We start from the raw sequence: 20,146 nt of genomic DNA on the forward strand, positions 1-20,146 counted from the left end.
TATAATTGCCTTTCCAGGAAAATTAAGAGACCTTGACAGAATCAGGTACACAGTTTTATTTTCTTCCTTAACAAAATTCTGTTAACTCATAAATTTTATGCAAATGTTTTAACAAGACAGAAGTATCCCTTTATTGATGATGGTGTCATCTTACAACTGCGGAGATCTCAATGGTTGAATAAAAAGTCATAATTCGAAGAGAATCTGACAACGCCGTGACAAAAAAGCAAACAAGTCCCAAAATCATTTCACATATGAGGAATATGAGGTTAATGCATATAGCTCGGTTTGTACATTTTAGTATTTATGGCAGTAACCTATATCAGCCTACATAGACATATCATGCATGGCACCTTTACTTTGAGACATCACCACAGTAATACAAAAACTAGAAAGACCAGTGCATGCGATATTTTCAGGGCCGTATCACTCTTACTTCATGACGGGATGTCAACAAGTTAAACTTTATCTTTAACCAAAAGTTCATATTTTCTATTTGACTAATTTTGTCACAATATAAGAAATGTATCAGTCCAAATATTATGCAATATGTTTTTGATACAATTAAAACATTTCATTATACAGCTGTAATAATGATGTTTGCGAAATGTTCGTATAACGGATTTTTTAAAAACGTCTGGAAAATACGGATGGTTCGTTTTACGAACATGGTACTATACCTTCATAAGGCATACGGGTTCATTAGACTCATCTATGGCAATAAAACAAAACATTTGAAAGAGCACTGGATAATGACAAAAATGTGCCAAATAAGGCTAAGGCAATGTATGCCTTTGGGTAGAAAACCTTCGTATTTTGAAAATTCAACATTTCATAAACTTACACGAAATGAATATATCAATAATATTTCATTAGAAGCAAGACAAACGTTAAAAATAGATGAATGGGAAGACTTTCAAAACTACAAACATAAACATCAATTGTATTTGTTTCGGAATTATCTTCAAGATGCTAATAAAACATTCAAAGCACGATATACTAAAAGATATAGTTATTAAAATTGGCTAAATCGTTTTAAAACATTCTACGAAAAGATCCGGATCAATCCAAGTCATAGCTAAATGGTTACCACTTAGCTAAAGATTTTAATGTTGCATATGTTCAACAAATTTACAATACAGGTTCCTTAGAGTCTATAGTTTCATAGCCATATTGATCTTTATAGGTTTTTTTTTTTTTTTTTTCAGCTGCTGCAAATGGCCGTCATTTATCGACGCTGGTATGTTTAAAAAACGTTATATTCAAATATAAAAAAGCTTCAAATTGGTGATAATATGAATATTCTCCTTATTTGAAATTTGTATTCTTAACGCATTGTCTCAAAACTTAAAATTTATTTAATTATATAACCTTTCATATTATTTTGGAGCAGTCAACACTTAATTTGTTATTTCTATTGAATAGAATTTGGAAGAGTCTTGTGATTTTTTTGACAAAAACAAATATCTTACTGAAGAACAAATATCAATATTGATCCGTCAGACCTTTCTAGCTTTTTCATAAATGTTTGTATAACGATTTGCTGTACATAATTAAAACGTATTTAGTTCTGGAATCAATTTGTGAGGGCACGGGTGCCGCATATGGAGCAGGATCTGCTTACCCTTCCGGAACACCTGAGCTCACCCCAGAGTTCGGTAGGGTTCGTGTTGTTCAGTCTTTAGTGTTCTATGTTGTGTTTTGTGTACTTTTATTTGTCTGTTGGTCTTTTGTTTTCCCTTTTAGCCATGGCGTTGTCAGTTTGTTTTCTCTTGTGAGTTTGAATGACCATCTGGTATATTTCTCCTCTCTTTTTAAGCGTTATATAAAAAGGCAAAATGTTTAAACTAGATTCAAATGATTGTACATTTTGCAAAGGTTTTGCCTTCTTGTTTGAATTGTTTTAAAAATTGTAATGCGTGTGCCTTTGAAAGATGACTCCACGATTTTTGGGTTTTGCTCATGGTTGATGTGAACCATAGTTAGATATATCTACGTCAATTAGTCTCTAATAGATGATTGTTCAAATAGCAATAAAACCTCATCTCTTTTTTGTTATAGTGTAAAGTATACTCCTGTGATTTAATGTATTTAGTAAGCCAATTTTAGATTGTCCATGTTGATAGCTGTTTGGCATGGATTTAACCTGTTAATATGGACATCAGTTTCAAGTTGATATTAAAGATACTTTACACTTACATTATTTTAATTTTAAGGGGGTATCGGTGCCGTTGAGAATAATTTGTATGAAAATCAGAACAATGAAGTACACAATGCTGTCGCCCAAAATATGGATATGCCTGTATACAATTCTATCGAGAGGAGAGCACATCTTAGCATAGGACAGTGCGTGTCATATTCGACTACGCCAAAACGAAAACCGAATCCACTGGGAAAACGCAAAATAGATATAGGTAAATTAATTTAGAAAACACTCCTTATGATATTTATTCAGGAGGTTTGTTATCTTTTGCAACCCTGCTATTAATGCAGTATTTTAATTTTCGCTAATAAGTGTTCTTTTTTAGTTTATTTCTTTAACTCAAGCTTAAAACTTTGTACAGCGTACCTGTATTTTGTCTACTCGTAAGTGGCATTCGAATAAAAAAGAAGAAAGGCCAAATCAAATACAAGGTTAAAGAAAGGTTAATCCAAAAACTCTATAATTAAGTTTTATCAATTTCATCTACGACAATATATGATTTAATATATTAGAATCTGAAGTCTTTAGAATAAATTAACATTTTAGATAAGCAATTAAGCCCATACTCGGACTCGAATTTTCAATAGGAAACTTACTTTAACAAAATATAGTGTAAAGATCATTGTTAAAGTTCATACGGTGACTTACAGTGTCGTCACTGGTGGATATTTGTCTCATTGGAAGTCATGGCATATCTCCTTATTTTGTATTTTCACAATTATGATTTTTCGTTTTCTGGGTTAAAATATTCAGATTCTCATGGAAAAAATCAATACAAAATTTTACGAGACAATGTTCTTCTTATTCATTGTGCACATAATGTCAAAATCATTCGCTATACCCTTGTAAAGAGTAACGTTCTAACGTAGGATTTCTATTACCGCGAATAAAAAAATCTTCAGTAAATTGTTTCATAGATGTTTAGATTCGGTTTTACTGTACCTCATTGAAAGCGAGATATTACTGTATCCTTATTCTTTTTTAAATTTGATTGATTGGAATCCTAAAATATAGAACTGTCAATTGAACAGTGTTATCATTTTTATATTCTATCTTTATTTAACGTTTTGACACGTATTATTTAATATTCGAATCTGACCACATACATGATGATTTTCAGCTAACATTAACGCCTTAAATAAAACAATACAAGTATAGGATTCTAGTCACTAGACTGAAATAAATATCCCTTATGCAAATCATTAAAGATTAGGTCATGAGGGTCGTTGAAGATAACATTCATTTAGTGTGCAATGATTTCCTGTAAAGTGGACTATATTTCAGGAAATCACTTCCGTAATTAAATTCAAATTTGGTATTTGACAATGATAACTCTTTTCGTTTGTACTATGTATTGTTTTCCAGAATAAACAATTATTTTAAAACATTTTTATTGACTTTGTAGCTTGTGTTGGGGCGTCATCCGGATCTGCAAAGACTGCAGAATTGAAGGTTCGTGCAACATTTAGATAAAACTTTATATCACCTCAAATATCCATTGAATTTCTTTATTCAGCACATATAAAGATAGATTCTACCACTGCATCGAGTGTGATACGATATTTATCCACTCAAGACAGTTAAATTTTCAAATTTAAAACGCGAGGCTCGCCGAGCGTTTTAAATATGTAAAATTTTACTGTCGAGAGTGGATAAATATCGTATTACACGAGATTTGGTGGTGGAATCTGTTTCTCTAATGATTTCCAAACAATACGCAGGCAAATTTATTCCTTCTTTTCGAATAATCTGCAAAAAGATGTGATCTTTCTATGTGACGTCATCAGGCATGGTCGCCTTTTTTCATGCCGTCACAATAGGAAATTTGAGGAAAGCAAGAAAATTTGACGTCATAATCGGATTTTAACCAATGAAGAACTGAGATCAAACGAACCACACGTTGATTAAATTTTTTTTATACAATGGGTGCAGAAAGGGATAAATTGACGAAGAATTAGAGAAACTTTTATTTCCTATATATGTTTTGTATAGAATTACCTTAGTGGTCCAGGTAACAGGTTATGTGTCCCTGTTTACAATATGAGCTATCTACTCAAGACATGTGTATTCGAAGGTATCTCAAAAGAAGTATGTTCATTTGTAGATAGTGACACAGACAGTGGAGATGACTTTTAAATTATTAATGATATAATGAATTTCTAAATACCAAAAGATATGTGTGTATTGAGCCAATTAATTTATAGCTTACATTTGATGCAGAAAATACCAAGGGGTTATTCAAAACTCATTAGTCGAAGAAAAACTGACCACCCTATAGAAAAAGAAAATAACGAATTACGAATTAGTTCCAAAACAAAAACATGTGACACTATTCGCGGTCTTCATGAAAGTAAAAACCCGCTGATAAGTATTATTCTATGATGCCAAAATTTATCCAAGAAAAGTTAGACATGTTCGTTAAAAGTTGTTTACCTTTTTCATGATTGCTATTACGAGAACTACAATGCGTCAGCGGTTATCTGTGATACAGATATTACATAATGATTAACAAACTAGTGATGGCTTTCGTAAACTTTAGGATATGGTTTGCAATGTTTCTGCACAAATTGTTTAATTCCTACGATGACCTTCTTGGTGCTTTGATTTTTAAAGTGCACTCATGACTTCCTGGACCTTATTAATAAGTTGTTGACGAAATGCATGTTTACAAAATTTACAACAGTAATGTCTGTGTAATTCAAACGTTAACTGTAGAAGAAGATTTACTGTATAAAATACATTCCTTCTGTTTAATTTCAGTGCCCTGATGAACTTAACTATATAGATGTGTGTTTTGAACCAAAACCGAGCGGACACAAGTTTCAAATTCACGGTAGTGACAATAAAACTGATTACGTGGACATTGATTTCTCAAAAAGAATTTGTTCATTTGCAGAAAGTGAGAGAGACAGTGATGATGACCTTTCAAGTATTGATGATATAAGAATGATGAGGAAAGGACAACAGTGAAAAATACAAATGTATATTCTTTTGTTTCTTTCATCAATGATTTTTTTTTATTTCACAGTGTATATTTTGATACTTTTCATTCGTATATAGAGATATCACTTTAGTATTAAAACTTTACATGTTTTGTATACTTTATATTTCCTTATTTTAATAAATAATACATGCAAATAGTATTATCATTAACTAAGTTCATAATAAAATTATCATAAACATTTTTAATTCAGTATATTTGAATTTATATGAAGAATAACAGCGTTGCACGGTTGTGTACCAATTACTATTGCATTTATCAAGTTTATAAACAGGAACAACGTAAATCTTGATATTTTAGGGACAAAAACACATGTCGCTTATGAGCTGAGATATAGCCACATCGTTAATAAATTCCTGATGGCACCATGAACATTTGTAATGTTTTTGTCATTCTTCTTAGTTATGTCAGTTGAAACAATCGTTGTGTCAGGAGCTTTCCATTTTGAATGAAGTGAACTTGAAAAAAAGCAACGTTTTGATTGACAAATGTAAACACCATAAGAATGAGGCAATAATTTTATAGTCTGAGAAAGAGGAAGTTTGTCATAGATTTTATTTGGTAGTCGTCCGTCTGTGTAAAAGGAAAATGAATTATATCTTCATATCTTATAGATTAAGTGTGTTCGAAGTTCATTTCTTAATTAACCACCATCAGAAATGATGAAACCAAAACATTTGATGAAATTCAGGGATGCATAAATAGGTTAAAATGTTATGAGCTAATTGACCAAACAGGACCTCAAAAGATAAAGAACATTTCTTCTAGATCAAATTTGTTAAGATATTTTATTATGGAATAAATCAAGATATGAAGATTACTTTCTAGTTTCGTCTGTATCCTAATTGCAAGGACTCATTGAGGGAGTTGTTAGTGAAGGACCAAACAAAATCAATATATCTGGGATTAAACTAATGAACTTGGCGAGATGTTTTTTCTTGTTTGTCTTTCAGAGGAGAATTTATAAATTCTGCATCATATTTGTACAAAAACAAGTCAAATATTATGGAGTACAATAACATGTCAGGAATATTTTTTTTTGGATTCCGCTATACTGTTAGTTTACTTTTTTCAAAAAACAACTTTAATTGATGAAAGTAGTGCCTTAAACATTATATTTTCAAAATCAGTTTGTGACAATGTCTAGTAAACCTGTCTTTTAAGACCGGACATACTATTTTTTTTATCAAAATTTTCGTTTTAGATGTAGAACTGACTCTCGAAAAAAAGTATGTTTAATGAAAACAATAATGCTTTAAAATAGATTTAAATTCGTTAGTATATATATAATTTTATATTTTATTAAAAAAGATAGAAAAATACCAAAGTATGAATTGAAACAAACAAAGAATTGTTCAAATCTATCCTTTCCATAACATTAAATCATTAAAAATCATACTGTAAATATGGTAATGACATCAACAATTGTTGCTGCATCTAAAAACAAAGAATACTGACATGATACACGTACTAACAGCAGGTAAAGGGTTCAACAATAATTATAAAGTAACCAAATTAAACAGTTCTTAAAAACTAAAACGTTAGGGATTATTGCGGAATGACTTTTCAACGTCTGTATTTATAAGGTGTTTGTCTATCAAAGATTTGAGTCCTCAAACATACCTGAAGAGATATTAATTGTTAAAATGCGCATATGGTGCAGTACAATGAATGCCGTAAATGCTATAACAAATAAAACTGAACCAAAAATTTCACAAATTATTTTACGATTTTTGTATTTGCAAAAAAGGTATGAACAGTCATTGAAAGTATTGAGTCATGTGCATTTTTATAAATTACTGCTGAAAATTTCAATCTTATGAATTATGATGTATTGAAATCATAAATAGATATAAGAAGACGTGGTATGAAATTTGTTTATCTGGACTGTGCTAAAGCAAACGTTAGAACTACTTTATCAAAATCGTAGTATCTGCTATCACAAGAGGACAATTGGCGCCATAAACCATTCGAGTACTTTATATTTTTTTAATGTGCTGTTGTTTACAATGGTTTAAATCTAATGATGGTGGTTTATAATTCTTCCGTAGTCGTTTCTAAATTTATTTATATATTGTTCCCAGTATAATGTGCCGGATGATCAGTCTATTGTTTATTGAATTGAAGTTGAGTAGGATGTCCTCTTTTGACATTATAAGTAGATACTTGATTATCATTTCCAAATCGTTCTGTAGGTTCTCAACAATATTGTTCAAATTATTGACATTTAGTTATTTTCACTGCACTTTATCCTTGACATCGTTTCCTACCATTTGAAGTTTATCAATTGTTATCAACAATCATGGATAACTGTGTCACATAAAACATTTACATTTCTTAAGAGTGAGCATCGTTGTCTTGGTGAAAAAATTGGTGCATTTCTCTCTTGTAAAAACATTGTATCCAATAAATTAATGTGTAATAGGGCGCCATACAAATTCAGATCAAAAATTACTTATGTCAAAACATATAACAAATTTCAAAAATTATAAATTTACAATATATTTTAATATTGATGTATGATGTCGATCTTGATTTTCGTACTAAATATTCGATACTAGATTTTAAAGATGGGGCTGAGTTGTTCCATATAGTTATTTTTATCATTTCCCAGTTATAAGTTCTACGGATTATAAATCAATTATAGTCATAGTGAGTTCTACTTTCCTATGTATGCGGACTTTGAGACAAAATGACAGACGTCACTAAACAATTTGAAGCATGCTGTTTCTATCAATTGACATGTTTTGACAGGCTTCATTATCCTAGACAGACACTTGAACATGTGACAGGGATAAATTAATGTTTTAAGATGTCAAGTTTACTGCCTTTTCCAATCTTTTATATTCATGAATAGTAGAAACAAATCCTTGTGTCTTTAAAGTGATACGAGAGACACCATAGGGACATCCAAACTCATAATTCGAAAATAAACTGACAAAGCGATGGTTTAAAAAGAAAAAGACCAACAAACAAACAATAGTACACCAAACACAACATAGAAAACTAAAGACGGAGCTACAAAAACTCCAAAAAATGGAGGTGATCTCAGGTGCTGTGGAAGGGTAAACAGATCCTACTCAACATGTGGCAGCCGCCGTGTTGCTCATGTTAGTACAAACCAGGTAATAAGTCTAATTCGGTAGGTTACATTCGGAAAAGGAGACGGGGTTGAAGATCCGACATTAAGAACATATCCGCTTTCACATGTTCTTATTCAATTTGTCAGAGACGATCAAGGACTACTCTGAATCACAACCAAATAATGTTGCCACGCAGAAACAGTTCATCGTAGTGTGATACGAATAATAATTCATCATGTGAGCTAAATAGCAACTTTTTTTAGGTAAAGAAATTTTTTAATGTCACAACTCTGCAATTGAAGGAAAAGTATCTAGTCATGAACATGATATCTCAATTGAATAGCCATCCATAGTCAAAACAGCGATTATAACTTATGTGTCCATTTTGTGTGTATTTATATGCTCATCACCATTACTTAACACAATAATATCTACATTACCTAGCATTTCGTAATGAACAAACTATATTGTAAAAACGGTAGATATGTACAAAGAGGAATAATTCAAAGTAATTAATGTGGTATTTTTAGTGAACTAACTATCAATATTAAACTCACACGAACTGCAACGATTATTTCCAACTGAATAGCATTTAAAACACTGAATTATACATTGTTGAGTCATTTCAGTATTTTAGTTGATTATCAGACCTAGTTACTGCGGAAGCTTCAATGCAATTCTGACAATATTCTGACTGATCAGTATTTGTTATTTAACTGTACACAACATAACATACTAAGTTGTCTGAAAAGAAACTTAACAGCATTGCATGAATTGCAAGTAACATATTTTACTTATAATAAATTTACAAGAAGAAAATTGTAAGATTCATTTGCAGGTTTAGTTGATTTTTTAAGTCAAGAGTGTTGTATGGCTGTATTGTATGTTTATACAGATTTGACTAGTGGATCGCAATTATTGTCATGTTAACCTATTTTATTTCTTTCAGTTGCTCACCCGATTTTGTCAATATCACGAAACTATAAACTACTGTCATACAATTGGGAAGTTCAGTTACATTTAGCTATAAGATCATGTTTATCCCAACATTTTCGTCGGGACATTGCAGTGGTTTATAAACTTGGTCGTTTATTGACAGCGTTTAATTTTGTTATGGACATCCACTTTTTTTAATTTGCCTTGGAGTTCAGGTTTTTATACGTTCTTTAGCTTCAATATCCTTCCTAGTGTAACGCTATAACATAGTGTATAGTGTAATGCTAAACATGTAACTAGTGTTAACTAGTGTTATGTTTAAGAATGTAAAGCAATGATACTGTTTATAATGTGATTATTACATTACTTAGACATTACATTATGTTTCATCAGAATACGTAATTTTGATTGGATGAGAACATTTGTCAGGCACTATGACTAAATGTATTATCCTGGTCAATCTTAAGATAATGCATCGAAAAACAAACGAAAATTTGGTAAACCATTGTCGTGACGTTAGCCTATTCATATACCGTGGATTCTTTTTCTAGAATCAACGCTTTCTAAATCTGTCGCTGAAATGGATTCACCAAATTATATTCAATTGTTTCCTTTGTGTGCCTAATTTCATTAAGTTTGAATTAGCTAATTTACTGATTTCTGTTCACTAATGGAATTAATTTAAAAACTTACCTTTAATTTTTGTAATTTTTTATATGCCTTCACTGGGAATCGAACCCGTTCTTGAAATCTGTTATGTCTGACTGACATCAACATATCGACGAAACCTCTCGGCTACCAATTGGTTACAATTTTAATGTCTATTTTATATATATATATGAACATAATTATGATATAAAACGGACACACAGGGCTTGTACCTTTATATATTCATAATAGGCAATCGTATAGTATAATTTTGTAGCCGCGAGTTTAGCATGGTTAAGATCAATAAGTTAAAGAGTTAAGTTAAAGGTAGGAACTTTTCGGTTTAGGTTCGAATCCCTATATTCTCTTTGTTGTCCCTATTCTTTAGTTTTTCTGTTTTTTCTTATTTTGTATGTAATTGTGGATATTTTTGTAATGATAGCGAGTTTTACCGTTTATTTTTGGATTATTATTGGCTATTTAACATATTTGAAACGAAAATGATTACATTCAATTTGTCCATTTTTGTTTTATAATTATAGTAAGATTTCATCTGTTTTACTACATAATTTTACAAAGGTCTATTCGCAAATTCCTATGCTAGTAAATCGTGGCTAGGCAGACGTGTTAAATTTGTATTTTTCTAACAAGCTATTCGCTCATGGTTTCTTTTTCAAGAATCAACGCTTATTCATTGTATCTATATTACATATATCTCTCTTAGTTTCATAGCTGAAAAATAAAAATGTAATTATAGGAATTGAATGATTCTTTTTCTACGATTGTATAGGGTTGATTGTGAAATATTTAAATTAGCGCTTTTTGCCATTTACAATGTTTTTTCTGTCATACCTTGAACACTCTAATAAAACTATTAAAAGAAGCATCCTATAATTAAATGCTAAATAAGTTAACCAGTGTAGTGTTTTAAGAAATATGCTTATATATAATGAAAATAAATTGCATTTAATATGATGCTTGTTGTTTAAAAATTTAGCTAGGGAAAACTGAAGTGTATTTTGCATTTGGTAGCATTATAGCAGAGGTGATGACAATTGAATGAAAAAAGTCTTATTTATTTCACCTATCATTCCATCATATATCTAATAAACTGCTTTTAAGTTTGGGGTGGGTGAATTAATCATCCTGTGATAAATGTTATAGTTGAGCCCGAGTTAGTGCTTGATTTTAAGTCTTTATGCAGTTTTTTAAGGATGACTTTAATTGTTCTTTTATTTTGTACCTGTTGTTCGATTACTTCTATTTGTACCTCCTGTTTTTCGTAAAAATATGAGATGTGTGCATAAACTTTTAATTGCATTCATATCACTTATATTAATCATTAATATAATAAGAGAAGCATATGCCAATGTTTGTTTTCAGACCAACACACACGTTTACAGATTGCATGTCATTCGTCGCCTACAATTTCATGATACAGTATGTTTTTATTATAAAACTACGTTTGTTTTAAAAAATTGCGGGTCCTTTCTTTTTTGCAAACTTGCTAAAGGTAAAGCAAAATTGTCACAGTTTTTTTTTTTTTTATTTTGTTTCCGTGCTGAAGCGTTCTTGTTTTCTCTTGATATAAAATTTAGAATGGAAATAAAGAATATGTCAAAGAGACAACAACTCGATCAAAGAGCAGACAACAGCCGAAGGCCACCAATGGGCCTTCAACGTAGCGACATTTCCAGGCGTATCGAGGTATAAAAAAGGCAACAGTAATATACCGCTGTTCAAAAGTCATAAATTGCTTGAGAGAAAACAAATCTGGGTTACAAACTAAAACCGAGGGAAACATATCCACTATAGGATGAAAACAATGAAACAACAGAAACACTGAAGTGCAACAAAAAACAAACGGCAATGCAACATACATAGACACTTGGTGCAAGGCATTTTAAGAAAAAATGTTAACAATACCGCTAAATTGGCAACTTTACATGAAAGGAATACAGTGCAAATAAATTCATGAACACTCAGGACAGAGAAATACATAAATAAATAACATAATAGTACATTTCGACATGTTAACCACAGTATAAATCTTTGTGAGAAAAACATTGTTAGCTTTAAATGTTATGTCTACTAATGCACAGGGCATACAATATACGTGTTCACTTTTATCTTGAAGTCAGAGTCTGTGGGCTTCTAAGAATCAATTATGAAATATTATTTTAAGTTAATTGCTAAGATATTAGAATATGATAGCATATATAGTATCGACAACAATCAGTTTGTTACTTTTTGTATAAAAATAAGGAGTTGTGGTATAATTGCCAAATGGACAACTTTCCACTAGAGTTCAAATGAAGTGGTCGTATATTTGTATATAACAATACGGCCTTCAACAACAAAACATAGCTTAAAGTCGGCTTAAAAAGATCCCCACTTCAAAGATATGTAATTGTGAAAACTTAAAGCATGATTAATAACAAAGCAATTTACTAAAAACAACCAATCATCTACGACGTGGGACATGCACATACAGAATGTTGCTAGGTCAAACATATATAAAGGCAACAACCATCCCCATCAACAAAAAAGACACAAAGTACATTTCTGAGAGTACTCGTAGCAACTTACCCTTCCAGAGTACCTGAGATCACCCTCAGCTTTTCGTGGGGTTTGTGTTGCTCATTCTTTAGTTTTCTGAGTTTTGTTTTGTGTACTATTATTTGTTTATTGGTATTTGTTTTTAGCCATGGCGTTGTCTGTTTATTTTCGACATATGAGTTTGTATGTCCCTGTGGTATCTTTTGCCCCTCTTTCACTGACATATAATGCAATATTATATCTATCAAAACACATTCATCATTCAAATGATTTAGAAGAAAGAGGTTATTAACATTTAGAGAAAAACATTCAGTAATTATCAAATATATGTATTAAAAAAAAGAGGAAAAAATACCAGAGGGACATTCAAACTCATAGATTGAAAATGAACTGACAACGCCATGGCTAAAAAGGAAAATTACAAACAGACAATTAATAGTACACAAGATACAACATAGAAAACTAAAGACTTAGCAACAATTAACAGATTGTAGATGAATGTGCATATGTGTATAGCAAAAATATTCAGTATGGTTTTAATTTATTGATTACAAACTCAATATTCATACCAATAAAAACAAAGTTCAAAGTTATAATTACAGTGTTAAATTGTAGAAACAGTTTTTTTTATAAGATGGATACAGATGGGTGCAGTCCTAACCTGTACAGAAAGTTATCTTGATAACCAGTCATTTATACTGGTCAAAGTTAACTTGATAACCTGTCATTTATACTGGTCAAAGTTAACCTGTGACAGAATTTAGGACTGCTCTGACAAGTCCTAGGACCCAGGACTTGAAAACAGGTCCGCTACTGATATAAGTGAACTTCGAATCCAGTCCTGCCATAAGTTAACATAAGTTAACATACGTTAACTTTGATTTTGAAAACTCCAATCGAACCAAACCTGATCTCAAGTTAGCTTTTGTCTGGTCTGCTCAACACTAATTTAACTTGTAAACAGGACCGCTCTACATCGATTTTTTAAAAATATTTTTTAATGTCTTCGTTTCTTGGTATAACTTCATAGAAAAATAAAGTCAATTTAATAGATCCGTGATATAAACACGATTAAACACATGTATTTGTAAGTAAAGTTTGCATAAAACTTTGCTCGCTAAAAAAATTTATCCGTGATCTGCCATTCTAAAAAAATAAAAAAAACCGATATTGGTTACAATGCTAACGAGCATTGAATACATATTCTAATACTGCTTCTTTTTCCATATATCGCCCACATTCAACTTTCTGAATATACTGGCAAAATTTGTTCTTTAAATCGTTTAAACATATTTGCACTTTATTGTGTAAATCTATATAGCCGTACATGACATATTGATACGTAACCAAATGTCAGTAGTTTTGATACACCAGGCAGACTTGTACAACAAAATTATTTGATCGCATCAACCAAAACTGACCATATTTGCACTTTATTATGTAAATCTATATAGCCGCATAGTAAATCAACAATATTTTTTATGTAAGGATAGAATGTATAATACAAATGACAGCAATATTGGAACACAAAAATTTGTCCGCATAAATTTAGAGTGCCAGCATGTCCTCTTTTTATTCAAAATATTGATACGTAATAATATTTCAGTATTTTTGATACCTTGGGCTGACTCATATAAGAAATAATTTGTCCGCATCAACCAAAACTGACTATATTTGGCCTTTATTATGTAAATCTATATAGCCGCATAAAAATTCAATAATATTTTCATGTCAGGATGTATTGTATAACACAAATGACAGCAATATTGGAACACAATAACTACAAAATTTTGTCTGCATAAATTTAGAGTGCCAGCATGTCCTCGTTTTGTTCAATATACATGTTAAATTGATACGTAGCAAAATTTCAGTAGTTTTGATACCTCAGACTGACTCGTATAGCAAAATTATTTGACCGTATCAACCAAAACTGACCATATTCTGCACTTCAGTATGTAACTCTATATGGCTGCATTATAAATCACTATTTCACTCATGTGCACAACAAGTATATTTTTCGGGCGTCCTATACTTTCTTCTGTATTCTTTTCTCCATTATCTGGAGTACCACTACTTTTGTAGTGTAGCAAAGATAAGCAACTTTTACTATCAGCAACTGTGTGCATGTGCAGGAATAATTTAGAGTGAATATAATCGGTGCACAAACCAATATAATTACACCTATAAATCAATTGTTCAAGATACTGGTATAAAGGATATCAATATTGCCTGGCGTACCCACCACCAAGCAAAAAACGCAACGGCAGTTTGTCTCATCCAATACGAGCTAAGGATGATATCCCAGCTGGGTGCTCAATTAAAAAGCTTGAGGCACTAGTAGCTTTAAAGTAATTTAATGCCTAATTCACTATTATACACGTGCAGGGAACTGTTCCATCATCGTACTATATAAATTTGTACTCCATATAAGGCACACATGTTATTACATGAATAATGCACTAATATATGTGCAGTAATGTAAAAGTTTATGCACTGTGGCATATACTAAAATCTAAAAACAATTAATGTGCCGCCAAGATATCATTGTTACTGTGACAATCGGTTACTCAGCATATAAATTTCTGCTTCCTTTTGTTCATTCTAAACAAGTATACACATCTTTATTGGTACTTCTCTTAAGTCGCATTACACTGCACCGGTAGCCTTTTAACTCCTACTTCAAGAAAAAAACACAACGAATTAAATTAGGGTGAAAATCAGTTGAACCCATCGCAAAAGTTACTTAATCACTTAATATTGAGACATATATTTGTATTAGCAACGTAGAATTTTCCTTATACCTAAATAAAAAAAATATTTGCATCGAGTTTTAATCAGGTATTCCTATCTCACTCAATATAACAACTTAACCATTTATATAAACCCTTAAGCTTCATCCTTATAGACTGAAATATAAGTATTGCAAAAAATAAGGATGCAGACCCTATTCTTAACATTATATTGTCACGTAAAATTTTAACTGTTTAATTAAGAAGTAAATTATTTTTATACTATTAAATGATTTTAAATGACATTGCCATCCTAGCTGTTACTAAGTCTAGTATAGAGCATCTTTTATGGTGTAAGGCATATACCATTCCTCTTGGTATGCCCTTAACTTTCTCCATTAATAAGAAAGTTACTTTTAATATTTGAACTTGTGGACTAGATACATCCAAGATAGCATGGATTTGTTTGAGAAAACTAGATTTCCTATTTCATGACCAATGCCATAAAGCAGAGTTCTCAGCTTTGTAATAAAAGGACTCCTCACAGTATCTGTACTGCTACACTTTAGCAGAAAATTTTCAGTATTTTCAATATCATCCATACACAACGGACATATCGGACTTACTTCATACTTGTTAAATCTACTACGATTTGATTGCAATGTATACACTCCTGTAAGTAATCTAGCTTTAACATTAGCTTTCATAATAGCAATATAATCAAGTCCTGTATTGGCCAAAACATTATGAACAGTTCCACAATTCATTGACATGGGATGCAAAAAACGAAGAGTATACTTTCCTTCTGCCATATTCATTATCTTCTGTCTCCAAAATGTTTCTATTCTTTTTTTCACATAATTTTTCCAGCTTTCTCTATTTGGAATCGAATTTAAAAGGTCAAATATAGATTCTAATTCATACAATGAGAGTATATCATTCACATATATTAACCAGCTATGAGAAGTGTTATCCTTCAACACAAGTTGTCTAATACAAATCTCCTTCTATATATCACTGTTTCGCACAATATTACCAAAGTTCACTAAAATTTGTCTAGGATGTAAAAACGCTTCAATTGGCATCTGACCAGACAGAATATATCTTGCTGTATCAGCGGTTCGTTCTGTCAAGTTTTGCAAGATTTTAAGTCGTGATTTGTGAAAGTCAATTCATCCAATTCCTTTCTGCTAAGTGTTACACAATCTAGTCCAAAAATTAGACATGGGCGGACATATGTATTCCATAATTTAATGACTATATTTGGGTTGACTCCATTGTATCCGTGCATACCTGCACCCATTAGCGCATAGCAAATACATCTAGCTAATTTTATTCTTTTTGTCACTAAACATTTTTTAACTGAATTTCGTTCAATTCCAACATGTGTATATGACGTAACATGTTCCACAGGTTTTTCATGTAAATAAAATTCATCAATACATTTTTCATTCCTTCTACTATTAAAGGTCATAATTTTACTTTTAGTTTCACTGATAAAATATCTATCTTTATTTGCAAAAGTTTCTTGTAAATTTAACATTGTCTGTAACGAAATAGCATCTTCTGCTAATAATACAATATCATCTGCGCATGCTGGTGAGGTTGCATGTATCGTTCCAATACGGAAGCCCAAATGCTTATTTTGATACCGATCTAATAATTGATTAATGTAAAGTTTATACAGTGTAGGAGACAATATACCACCTTGTCTAACTTCCTGTTGCTTATCGATTGAAAAAGTTTTAACATTAACGAGTCATGCCACACAACATCAAAAGCTTTAGAAGCATCTATAGCAGCTATAAATATTTTCTTTTTACGATCTTTTGCGTCTCTAAAGCCTCAGTAATTAATAACACTGCATTTGTTGGAGATACCCGTTTAGTAAAACCACGTTGCAATTTATGTTGATGTCTATCTAAATCTGGTGACATTTTAGACAAAGGTATAGTCTCAAAACCTGTTCCCATTATACTACAAACAGTGATTCACCTATAAGAATTTGGATCCTGTAATGGTTTACCATGACTCTTGTGTATAGGTGTAATAATTCCAGACTGAAAAATTTCAGGTACATCTCTTTCTTGTAAGACACGATCAAAAAGAGCTTTTACAATTATAGGTTCTATTTGTCCACCACATTTCAAATGTTCACTCATTAGATTTAATTCGTCAGGTGACTTTCCATTTTTCATTTTGCCTATAGCTACTGTAACTTCATCTAAAGTTGCATATTGCATTCCCGAATTCTCTGAATTTTGTAGTGTCAAAATATTTTGTATATTATGCTTACAATTTGATGCTGATGTTCACAAAATGATGAACTTGTAGATAAAGTACTTAATTTTTCAAAATACGAGGCCCAGCCGGCCCTTATTTCTTCTGAGGACTTAAGATGTATGCCATATATCATTTGTAATCGGTAAAGACAAATCTGACGAAATTGACGAGATTGTTCATCATTATACAACACCTTATGTATCCGGACACTGTACAATTTTCGTTAGAATGTTTTGTCGAAAACAGAATCGTAAATCCAAGGCAAACAAGGTGAATTACAATGAAATATTTATCCATGTAATGCATAAAGTAAAATTTGGGAGGAGACCGTAAACAATGGGGAAAGAAGCAACGTCGACAATAATGTTGATATCCCATGATATAAAAATTTTGTTCCGATGTGTTGGATAACCTTTCTATCCGCCTTCTAATTAAAAAAAAACAAAAATTTCCTTTCTTTTATGATAGCCTTTATGATCACACAAGTGTTTAATTTGATAGCCATTGTTTAATCTATATAAGAATATGAAATGAAAAAAAGATTTTGTTTGATGGGTAAAATATAACAGAGTCTAACCAGTAAAGAAATTTTCCGGCTATACTGGGAAAAAAGAACAATGCGAATTATTGTTTACATAATAAAAGCTGAGGTCTTATATAATAACTCTGATATCTGTAATCTGTCATAAGCAGACCTGTCCTCAGGTCTGGTCAGTAGCAGTCTTGTCCACATGTCTGGTCAGGAGCAGACCTGTCCACAGGTCTGGTTTGGGGGGGACCTGTCCTCAGGAATGGTCAAAAGCAGACTTGTCCACAGGTCTGGTCTAGAGCAGACCTGTCAATAGGTCTGGTCTACCAACGACGAAGTTAACATCTTCATTCGTATCTTTGAATTTGTCATAAACACTACTGACGCCACAAATAAAATATTTGCACAAAAAGGTTTTAGATGATAAGGCATCTTAAAGTGGAAAGTGGTCGGACACAAATGGGAATGAAAACATCGGACACTTTTTGGTGAAATATACAATTTTTTTACGAAATAGACCCGTTTGTAGGATTGGACACGTTCAGGGGACGAACATGATGAAGGGGACTGACATGTTTAAGAGAAATACATTTGCCATCAGATAATTATACGAATATGATGATGATGGCCAAGTTTGGTTAAATTTGACCCAGTAGTTTCAGAGGCGAAGATTTTTGTAAAAGTTAACGGGCGACGGACGACGGATGACGACGACACAAGACGGACGCCCATTGGGCCAGGTGAATTAAAAAAAAAGGTTCTCTGAAACTGTATTCGATAATAATAGGTGAATCAACATCAAAGATAAAGGTACTATTTGATTTTTTTCTATTTCTAGATAAATAGTTTTTTCAATTATTTAAGTATTAACATTTTAATTTGAAGAAACAAACATCTTATTGGGCACTCTCTATGCTATTCCTCATTTATATTTCCCTGTATATAAATAAATGTAATAAAATATGGAAGTGTGATATGATTGCAAATGTGACAACTATCCCCAAAAGTTCCAATAATGAGCATATCAGTTTATATTCACTCTAATTGCTTTCTATAATGCCTCATGTTGTTATAGCAATCATTATTGTTATTTTGGTAGCCTTTAAATGCAAACGATGTATCTACAAAAGAGGAAAGGCTTTCTAGATGAATTAAAGATTTCATATCCATATTATACTAAATTTCGTATATACACAACTTTGCCAACCTATAACTTTCTATAATAATTTCATAATTCTAAGGAATTACAAGACAGAATATCATAAAAAGTTTCAGAGTAAGCTCTTCCTTATGGATTTGGGAATTACAAATTTTACAATTAAGGCCTCTTAATTGATTTTGATATTTTGGCAATACTAAATACTGAACATAATTTCCTCTCTTTCAACTGTGAAAATGAGATAAATAAAAAAACGTGTTATGTTAAACATTTCATACCGCATTTAAAAGGGGGAAATTTAAATGGAAATACACAAATCACTGTAATCATGGTAAAATGAAGTAAACAGCAAACAAAACCACATTGTTTGTGGAATCACATCTTTGGTATAATAACTATTAATCTAAACAATATGGTTCCAAGTTCAGCGCGTAATTGATGCGTTTGTCATTACTTGAATTAGGTAAAAATCTTTTTGATAAATGCAAATTTGTTTGCTGTTTGAAGTAACGCAATTGTGTCTAATAGTTCGATATGTTTTCACCACATTTTTCTAAACACATATATTGACCTCCAATATCCTTTTTGAATGTATAATGATTTCTAGTGGTTGACATGGTCACTTGATACATGACATTTACTTTAATTCCCAAATAGAAAATTATGTTTTGATCAGCAGGTTCTAAACATTTATAAAGAACGGATAAAAGAATTCAATATCAGATGACCCAATATTATCTAGTCATGTTGTCACACAAAATCATGTCTCTGCAGTCTTTATTATGCAAATCTATTAATTGTTAAATAATATATTGTTATTTTGTACAAATAGTTTAAACCTAAAATCTCAAAACAGTATAGTAACTTTCATATGTGGCTTGGGGTCTTCGACAAGAAATAATCCAAACCATAGAACCGTTTCACTCGCAATGAAACACCAAACATGTACAAAATCTTCAATCACCACATTTTAAAGAAATATAAAGTTTATAAAATCTTTATTTATTGATACAGCT

The 20,146-nt window shown here is 31.4% G+C and overlaps 1 protein-coding gene across 1 annotated transcript; it reads left to right on the forward strand.

The window, feature by feature from the left end:
* Positions 1–22: 22 nt before the first annotated feature.
* Positions 23–5,392, forward strand: LOC127712284 (uncharacterized). The gene is made up of 5 exons (XM_052218669.1): positions 23–45; positions 1,209–1,240; positions 2,217–2,414; positions 3,609–3,655; positions 4,964–5,392. The coding sequence occupies exons 3-5, from the start codon at positions 2,291–2,293 to the stop codon at positions 5,171–5,173; spliced, it is 381 nt and encodes a 126-aa protein (XP_052074629.1). The 5' UTR covers positions 23–45; positions 1,209–1,240; positions 2,217–2,290; the 3' UTR covers positions 5,174–5,392.
* The last annotated feature ends 14,754 nt before the right edge of the window (positions 5,393–20,146 follow it).

This window comes from Mytilus californianus, unplaced genomic scaffold (assembly GCF_021869535.1).
Source record: "Mytilus californianus isolate M0D057914Y unplaced genomic scaffold, xbMytCali1.0.p SCAF_8, whole genome shotgun sequence".
Taxonomy (NCBI): Eukaryota; Metazoa; Mollusca; class Bivalvia; order Mytilida; family Mytilidae; genus Mytilus; species Mytilus californianus.